The sequence below is a fragment of the Mastomys coucha genome, unplaced genomic scaffold (assembly GCF_008632895.1).
Source record: "Mastomys coucha isolate ucsf_1 unplaced genomic scaffold, UCSF_Mcou_1 pScaffold6, whole genome shotgun sequence".
NCBI lineage: Eukaryota > Metazoa > Chordata > Mammalia > Rodentia > Muridae > Mastomys > Mastomys coucha.
In genome coordinates this window covers 22482154-22491910 of record NW_022196912.1, presented here as the reverse complement: position 1 = coordinate 22491910, position 9757 = coordinate 22482154, and the positions used below count along the sequence as shown (strand labels likewise).

At 41.9% G+C, this 9757-nt stretch overlaps 1 protein-coding gene across 5 annotated transcripts in view; it reads right to left on the bottom strand.

Moving 5' to 3' along the window:
• Positions 1 to 9757, bottom strand: part of Alk (ALK receptor tyrosine kinase) — a 722886-nt gene that overhangs the window by 184361 nt on the left and 528768 nt on the right. For all 5 annotated transcript variants that reach the window (XM_031357606.1, XM_031357604.1, XM_031357607.1 and 2 more), the window contains one exon: positions 5400 to 5527. In XM_031357606.1, coding sequence (XP_031213466.1) covers positions 5400 to 5527 — 128 coding nt within the window. The remainder of the gene's footprint in view (positions 1 to 5399; positions 5528 to 9757) is intronic.

The window sequence follows — 9757 nt, the reverse complement described above, 5'->3', positions numbered from 1 at the left end:
AGAGAGAGAGAGAGAGAGAGAGAGAGAGAGAGAGAGAGAGAGAAAGAGAGAGAGAGTTTTCAGTGATGTCAGTTTCTAAAATATTCAAATCTCATGCTTAGTCCTGATCTTTTCAACAAGATATAGAGTATAACTGGTTTTGGTTTTTATATTTTAGATGAGAGGAGAATTATAGGATCAGAAAATACAGGTAAAAGAAGAACTGAGGTTCTCAAACTGTATTTTAGGAAGTCTCATTGTGGGGCACACAAACCCATGGAAGAAGTAGTTTTGGGCTTTATTTTTAAAGGTTGTTCTACACGTATAACTTTATATACTAGCCTCCAATGTGTAACTTTTAAATGAGGCTTCAGTTTTTAAACCATGATGGTATTTAAAGTACACCCAAGGCAGTCCCAGAGTTAAGTTAAGTTAAGATAATTGTGCATATCCAACCTTGAGGACATGTGTTTCAAGGTAACTGAGTTCCTCTTGGATCCCTTCTACTTTCTGAGCTAGTCAAGTAAGTCCTCATGGGACTTACTCTCCCCAGTAAGCCACTTTGAAGTAATGTATATGCAGAGGTATCAGGAATGTAAGGGACCTAGACTGTATTTGGCTGAGAAATCTGTGAGCAACTAGAACAGTGGCTCTGGCCCGGGAAACCGCAGATGTGTTTCTTGTAGGTTTGTGAAAGAGAAGGGTAATTATGGTGGCTGGGAATAAAGTGTATTTTGGCTCACACTAGGATCATCCCGAGCTCCATGTTTTATATGGCTGGGTCCTTAAAAGCTCTTTTTCATTTTGACCAGTAGGCAGTAGTGTATCTCAAAGGCCCTTGACCAATCTAGAAACATGGAGATCAAAGGAGATGGAGGGACAAAGCACATTAGACTGCTCAGTGATGTAATGTATCACATTCCAAGGAAAATCTCAGGGTCTTCATTCACTGCACTTTCATACAGTGAGAGAGGCTGTCTTGATGCCTTCTGTTACCATTCCAGTGGTGACTTTCCTTAGGAAGCAGCTAAGATCCAGATGGTTTCCAATCCAATTATCAGCTGTGACTCTGGGGTAATGACTTAATTCTCTGGTCCTCAATTTCCCCACCCAGATGACAGATGTAATAACAATAGCACACACAGCTTCCAGCACTGGAGTGAGGATGAAGGAGACTAATAGGAACACATACATACAGCAGGGCAGGCCCGAGAAAGTACTAAATGAGTGTTTGCAATGTGCATTGTATGAGCTCCTCAGAGCCCTATGGATTCTGTTAAATCCATTTCAAGGATCTGGCCCTGCTTATTCTGCACCTTGTGGTTTATGTAGGAGTCTCTCTGAAGTTGGGGGACCTTGGGGAGTGACCTTCTCTAGGTTGTCTGTCAGCGAAAGGCTTTTTTTTTTTTTTTAAATGGGATAAGGGATTCCCATATCTGGGTGTCTCTAGAGGTTAATGTCCCTCCCAGCCATAATGAATGAATAAACCACTCTCTCACTAGTTTTTCTGGGAAATGCCAATTCCAAGCAATTTCTTCTCCCAGCTGCCTTCTTTTGGAAGTAGTCCACCCCACTAGCCTGAAGCTATAAAACAAGATCAGCATTTATTAATCAATTGATTAACCAATCTGTCAACAAGCATTTATGCAATATTTCCTATGTGCTTAGCACCATGCTAACTGCTCCCTTGAGCAACCAATGAAATAAAGGACAATGTATTGAACATCAAGTTAGGGTCCCCCAATGACTAATTGAGAAAAGACTGCTAGATTTAGATGCAGACACCAAGGTCTTCCAAGCAGAATTTCAGAAGCTGCCAATGACACTCCCTGAGCAAGGAAGTCTAACATAGTCCCTATGTTATTTTCTGACATGGGAGGTGATCAGGGGTTATTTATGTCCTTTGAAAGGACTGCAAGGAGTGGGAATACTGGGGTTTGCAGTGTGAGAAAAATGGACAGTGACCTTAGAGAGGCCGCTTAGCTGATGCCAAAGTCCAAATTACTATATGTAAAGGATATAAGACGAATAAGAAATGGCTAAGAAAATGTGACAGGCAAATTCAAGAGTCAGCAATATATTTAGGAGGTGGTAGGACATGCCTTTAATCTCAGCACTCAGGAGGCAGAGCTAGATGTATCTCAGTGAGTTCAGGTCCAGCCAGGATAGACAAAGACACACAGAAAAAGCCTGTCTCCAAACAGTCACGAGCCAGCAGCAGAGCACCTACGTGGGCACAGGTAGAGTGCAAAGCGGCAGGAGGCTCGTGTGCTGGCCAGTTTGCTGTTGGGATCAGAGGAACCAGAAGAGCTGAAAGAATCCTAAGGCATCAGGGATAAATTAAACTAAGTTTCTGTACATTCTACAAAGGCAAGAGGTCAAGGAACATTCTACAAGATGTCAAGGATGAATCAATGGCTTTGTGAGCAGATCAACTTTGACTCTATGATTTAGAGATTCCGGCAAGTTTTGAAACATCCATGACTTTCAGTTTTCTTGCTTGTAAGATGAGAAATTTCCCTACTCTGTATCATTAAGCTTGTGGGAGACAGTACACAGGCAGGGGGAGGGACACTTTAGCCGTACCATACATGATTGCATCATCAACATTGGTATGCACTAACTGAGCATCTATGAAGTGTACATGCTTTGACAGACATAAATATTTAAAGAGGAAATGGGTAAATCTGTCTTCCTCAAGACACTACAGATAGATATTGTCTCCTTTGCAGGGAGAATTGTACCTAATATCTCCTATCAACTTTCCCCAGATGAACTAAAACAGTGTTCTTCTTCACTGATGTCAAGGAAGAGGTATAGTGTTATTTAGTTGTGTTTCCTTTCATACTCTACCTGAGCCTCATTATGAGGGGGATCAAGACTAGATATTTTGCACACCCATCCACAGCCCTGGCTAGCATGTTAACAGTGTCATCAATACCTCTAAGAAACTTTTTTTTTCCTTTTCTTCTCCCTGACCAAACCAAAGCCGTGGCCCCAGAACATACAAGGACTTGCCTATATCACACAGGCTTCAAGTATGTACCAAAGCAAATCCTAAATCCCCTTGATTATAAACACAGGAGTGCAGTTTCAGGATGCTTCCTATTTTTGAAACTTGTCTACATTGTTGGCGTTTGCTCCACTGTGGGAAGAAGGCTGAAAGTGCTCAGGACATTCTGACATCACCACTCTCTTCTTTATTTTTCCTCACATGTTCATACCAGCCCTTCCATAAGCCTTGGTAGCTAATGTGTTTTCAGTGAACAAAAGAATGCAGTGGTCAACTGTTTCCCCATGAAGACCATCTTGCCCTTGGACTTGGACCCTCTGGAGCTGGAGTCCGGAAGGAGGCTAGACTGTAAGGACCTCCGCAGGTTTCCTGATCAAGAAGAGGCAGAAGCGAGTACCCTGCAGAGATCATATTCGGAGTCATGAAAGACCACGGAAGGAGGTCACACTTTGGTTTTGCAAGAACAGAGAAACAGACAGGGAATAAGCTTAAGCTCTGTAACAGATGTACTGCCATGCAACTCAAGCACCAGGGGAAGTAATTCTCTGGGTGACAGGAGCTTGCAAAACAAGGGGCAAAAGCAAAACATCTGTGTACTTGGCCCAAAAGTCTTGATTTGAGAATGCAAAGAGTTTCTGCAGAGCTGTCATATGGCAGTATTTTGTGCTGGGCCTGATATCAGGAACTTTGTGTACAACTGTTTCTTCTCCTAGTGTTCTTCAAATGGGATTATGCTATCTGTGTAAACTGGCATCTTTTCCCTGCAGTGTTTGTGTTAACTAGTTACATTTCAACAGAGGGCATATTTGGATGAAAGAGATTCTTAGAATCGGTGAAGTTTGATGGTGTCCAGAGACCTTAAATTCACAAGTGTGGAAAGTTTCACACACACACACACACACACACACACACACACACACACGCACACGCACACACACACACAGACACACACTTTCCTGGCTCAATCCCAAACCACCTGCTCCTCATACACTGCCTCGTAGCACAAGTTAGCCATCTTCTCCCCTGTAACCCTTTCAGTCCATCATAGGAGCTGCCTTTTCTTTCCCCCACATAGAAATCAGTTTTGACTAATACAAGAACAATAAAAACTTTCAGTTGCAAAAGCTCTTATAAAGCCATCAATGAACAGAGAGTCACGGTAACAGGAGCAGGGAGTCACTGTCCCACCTCACAACAAAGAGGCACAAGCTTTAAATCCAGGCCCCTGTACACAACAGATGACCATCTGTGAATGAGCCTTCATGGTTGCTCATGAATATTTTAAATTGAGAATTAAGGTCTAGGAGGGACCACAGGCTTCTTTCCTATCCTTCTTAGGATTCATAGGATTCATTCTTAGAATGTTTTGGTCCTTATATGAGTGCCCTTTGGTGGATCTCTGAGCCGAAGCAGGGACAGGAACAGAAGAACAACAAAGAGAGTGACTCCTTTAAACCCATCCCTCCTACCCTCCCCCTCTGCGAAGGATGCTTCAGGTAGACTGGGGCCTTCTGATGAACCAAGGGAGCTCAGCCTCACCTAGTGACTGAGAGTTTGTGCCAGTATGTTTTCCATTGAGACTTGAAACAGTGCTTAATGAAATATGCATGCAAAAAAGAATGTTGAAAACCAGGTTAGGAACTCAAACCCTGCAGAGGGAAGAAGACAAGCTCCTCAAAGGCCTATGGAAACCTGAGGACTGTGGTGGGTATTATATTTGGTTAGGCTTTTTGGAAGCAAAGGTATAAAGGAAAAAAGAATAAAAGCTTACCTTGAGATAAAGTCACAAATGTGACATTTATGCAAAAGAAATTCAATGACATCGTGGGCCATGCCCATCAGGCTTGGATGATAATGAGCCCAAATCCTACATCTAAATATTTCCCATGGTGTCCATTAGCAAGAGCCCAGATAAAACCAATACAAATGCTTGGTTGTGAATTTTACCTCCAGAAAAAGCCAAATAGTGACTATTGTTAAGTTGTGGGGAGGATGAAGGGTGGGTAGAGATGTAGGTGAAAGAAGATGATGGAACGTTGGTAACTGTTAAGTTGGGCTAAGGCTGCTATGTGGAGATTCATGTACTAGACTACTTACTTCTTTCTTGTCCATTTACATTTTTTTCATAATAAAATATTTTTAAATAATGAGAATCACTTGTCACCACAGAAGTTAAGCTAATATATTATCTAGGAAAGGCTATATTCCACTTGATAAAATTTGAAGATAAGTAGCTACAACTTTATTCTAGAATTCTTTGACAATTGATTGCCTGGGCTATGGCACTTGCTAATGTTCAGAATCAGTTCCTGGTCACCAAAGACCTTGTAGTCAGGCTGAGCACAATTATTGATATAATCGAGACAGGCTACAGAGGAGAGAGAGAGGCAAAACCAGATTTGGGTACCTTCACTGCAGTTCTTCAGGGCAAAGAAATCCACCGCTGACAAGCTCCGGTTTCCACTGGAGATGTATTCCAGGGCTACTCGAAATGGGTTTGCTGGGCGCCCGATTCTCCCATGCAGCACTGTCCAGCTGGGTACATTGGAAGGCAGAGGAGGGAAAGCATAGGAAAGCAGTGGTGAGAATCGACTCAGAGAGGCTCACTCCTCTGCAGTGAGTTCAGGTATCACATTTTTACCAGGTACGGAGGACAGTGGCTCTGAGAGAAACCACATAAACATTAGTTTCATTCTTATCCAGTGAACTCAGAAAGCCTGTTCTCAAACTCACTGCAGGCTGTGGCATTTCTAGACAACTGCCAATCGTTGGAGTAGTTCTGTAGCTAGTCTCGTAGAGGAAGGACATTCAGACATGAAATACCTCGGCAGCAAAGTCAAGGAACAGCTTCTAAAATGTTACCAGCCTATTCATAATTATCACTTCGAAACAACCCTTGAAACAAACATTGGTTGGAGCATGTTTTCTGCCTCTGAAGTCTCAATCCCCAGGTTTGCTATGTGGTTACTTATGGGAAGCTATTGAGGACCATTTATTTACTGTAGCAAAATTAAAGTGCACTGAAGCATGTACTTTGGGGGTAAAAGGCATCTAAGATTGACATGGACTCTGAGAAACAGTACAAACAGTAGACTGAAGTGGGAGCGAGAATGAGCTCTGCATCTGTCTGGGGTCTCAGATGCTGACACTGCCAGAGAACAGAGGACCAGCCAAAAGAGCGTTCTTATACCATGCTCATGCTGTTAGCTTCTTGGGATAGCCTGCTGTCACTTACTGGAACATCCAATTTTCTTTTCACTATCGACTCAGACATATATCACAGTATACATACATACATACATATATACATACATGCATACATAAATACATATATAAACATACATATATATATATGAGAGAAAGGAAGTAAGGGAAGGAGAGAACATCTGTTCATTTACAATTGTATATTTAAACAATATTCTGTGAGGAATAGAAATTATCTTCCTTTAAAAACAATTTTATTGAGGTATAATTAGCACATTATAAATTGCTCTCACTGAAAAGTATATAATTTGTTAAATGAAAGTATCAATTAGAGGTTTTTGACATGGTTATATAATGATGAGATCATATTACGATATTCTATATTTTTTCATTACCAGGTTGAGCTTAAGTATAGCAATATTAAATGAAGCAAGGAATCTGGGGAGGGGATGTGAGAAACTAAATTTTTTGTTTGAAAAGCTTTTAGCTCCACACATCAAAATATTAAATGATGTTTGCTGTAAAATAATAAAATAAAACAAGTTAAGCTTCCAGCAATATAGAAAAAATAACTCAAGGCATCCGTTGTCTGGAGACAGCCGTGGTCACCACCTCAGTGTACAGCCTCAGCTGCCATGTGACACAAATGGACTACCATCCATGTGCCTGTCTGTGACTGTACATCCCCACGCAACGCATGTCTGGAGATGATAAATACACATGATGCTATCATTCGCTGGCTGAATTTTGTAGCAATGTAGGCATTGCTTCTGCTTTCTCCTCGGCTATGATTGGGCCAAAGCTGCTCTGTGCGTTACCTAAATGACTGCAATCAAGGTCAATGTGTGTGTCCATTTAAACTCTGACGTGGACTCGCCTTTGTGAGGATCAGTGAGGCTGAGGGTCCATTTCTGCATCTATTTACTAAAACCCTAACCTGTCTTTTCTGGCTTTGCCTTTTCTTTTACGTCTATGTCTGTCTCTGTGTGTCTGTGTGGATGCATGTATGTGCTCGTAGATATGTGTTTAGGCCAGAGGTCAATACTGGATATCTGGATATCTTCCTGACTTATGCCCTACCTTAGTTCTTAAGACGGGGCTTGTCACTGAACCTAGACTTGGGCATGTTGGCTATATTGGCAGGGCAGGGAGCCCTGGGGATCTGCCTGTTTCTTGTTTCTGTTCTTCAGCAAGCACCACACCCAGATTTTATCCAAATGCACGCCCCTATGCTCACTTAGAAGGCATTTTGCCAACTAAGCCATTTCCCCAGCCCCATCTTGGTTCTCTTTTGGTGATAACGGTATTGCTTAAGGCAACATTGACCCTTCTCAGGGGTGTCTCCCAAGTGGTAGTTTTGTGTCTTGGGTTCCTGCTAGGCAGGGTTGTAGGGCATGAAGTGGATGTCTGCTGAATGAAGTGGGGACTTTTGTTATGTCTCTATGCTTTTCTGTAGTTAATTCAGATTGCTGGAGTCAAGTCTTCAGCCATTTAATAAAAGTGTATTAAGTTCCCCACAATAGACGCTGTAGAAGGGATTATTGCTGCTGTAAAGCTTGTTCTCCGTTACAGTCCCCAGCAGGGTTTCCATCCCAAATAAAACTGGTGCAATTGAATAAGGAAAAGGAGGCTTTTCAGTTTAAATGTGGAACTGTCAGAGAAAGAAATATTTGAAAGGAAAATGTAAGGAGAGCTTCTTAAGGGAAGAAAAACAAATGAGCAGGGGATGCAGAATCTGCCATGTTCTTCTGAAACATAAAGGGCTCTAGTTTGGAGGGAAAGTGATCTTGAAAGGTGTGAGTATTCTCATATTCTGCCCAAATCTCAGTTCTCTGCTCGGAGAGTGATGGATTTTAATTCCAGGTACACAGTGGCCCTTGACAATGATTTCCATTTCTGTATTGGCACTAGCCCTCTGGATAAATGTGTCAGGAGTTTTAGGAATTAGTTTCTGAGTTACCGATGCAATAACTTTTGCCTGAAATCCTCTGGCCTCTCATAGTTTACTGCCGAAACTTTAATAAGTTTCTGAGCAGTTGCCAAACATGTATTTTATAGCCAGGGAAGCTGGGACTAGGAAAGGGCAAACTTGTACCTAGGGTCAGATTTGTTTAAGAGACAGCCCAAAAGACTGGTGAAGAAAAACAGATCTAAGCTAGTCTCTCTCTGCTTCCCATCTTCTTTGCTTGGCTCCTAGTGGTCGCAAACTCAGCACATTAGGGCCTTCCTTTCTCTGAGTTGACTGTTGGCAACTCAATTTATCCTCAAAAGGGAAAGGTGGACTTCTGACCTAGAACTTTCTGGAAACAGATGTGCAACTGTATCCATGTGCTGGGGATTTGTGACATTCTAGCATGGGTGCTATAATCAATCAATATGACAGTGTGGGTGTCCACTGGACTTTAGGAAGACAGAAGGGGTGTATGCACAGACTGTCACAATCCATCATCTTCCACACTTACTCTGGAGCTCTCCAGTTCCACATTCTGCCTCTGCCTCTTATTTGCCTGATGACTATGGGTGAGGCACTTTTCTGAAAATGCCTAAAATTTTGCATGTTTTTCAACCACTTTTATTCTCAAGAAAGTATATGAAATTTTGCAAGATTTTTTTTTTGAGGAAAACCCTACTCATTCACTTTTGCTTAGTGATTACAACATGAAGAATAAATTAGAAGTTCTTTCTATCAAAACAACCTCTAAATCAAGCAAGCAAACAACCAACCAGCCAACTAGCCAACCAGCCAACCAACCGAATGAACAAACAAACAAACAAACAAACAAACAAAACCCAAGAGGCCTGTTCTGAATACTAAGGATGATTTCTAGCCTGGCAGAGAGAAGTTTCTTATTCTGACTTGGGGCTTGCTTAGGCTTGGACAATCTTCCAGACCTCCTTGAATATAACTTTCTTCATTAGCTAAATGTAGCCATTGGGGTGAAAGTTTTTATGGGTCTTAATTGAGTGGCATTTAAACAGTTCTAGTGAAAACTCTGGAAGCTGCAACTAACAAATGATATCTTATAGAGTTTGGATAAGAGTGATGAGTCTTCAATCACATATCTTCAATCAAAGACATAAAAAGCCTCTGTCATGCTCTTTTAGAGAAATGGAGACTTGTTCAAAGCCATTCTTTGAGTTAGCCACAAATAAAATACAATGCTGTTTCCTGGTAGTGAAGATCAGAGACTTTCTCAAGTTCCCATTTTCTCAACCAGGCCCTACATACTTAACGGGAACTGCCTGGTAACTTCTGCTGTAGGGTAAAATACTGTAGGGACGGCAACCATGATTCAAGAGCATGAAGGAAAGAACTCATTTAATCATTGAATGGAGGAACATTTTATGGCAGCTTGTGGGGTCACAGTTATTATTGACAAGACAGAGAATGTATCTTTGCTTTGGGGCAGTGTCCCGGTGTGCATGATATCAACATCAGGCTGCCTTGAAAGAGGGAACTCTCCCAGGGCAGTGGTGGTGCATGGCTTTCATCCCAGTACTTGGGAGGTAGAGGCAGGCAGATTTCTGAGTTCCAGGCTAGCCTGGTCCACAGACTAAGTT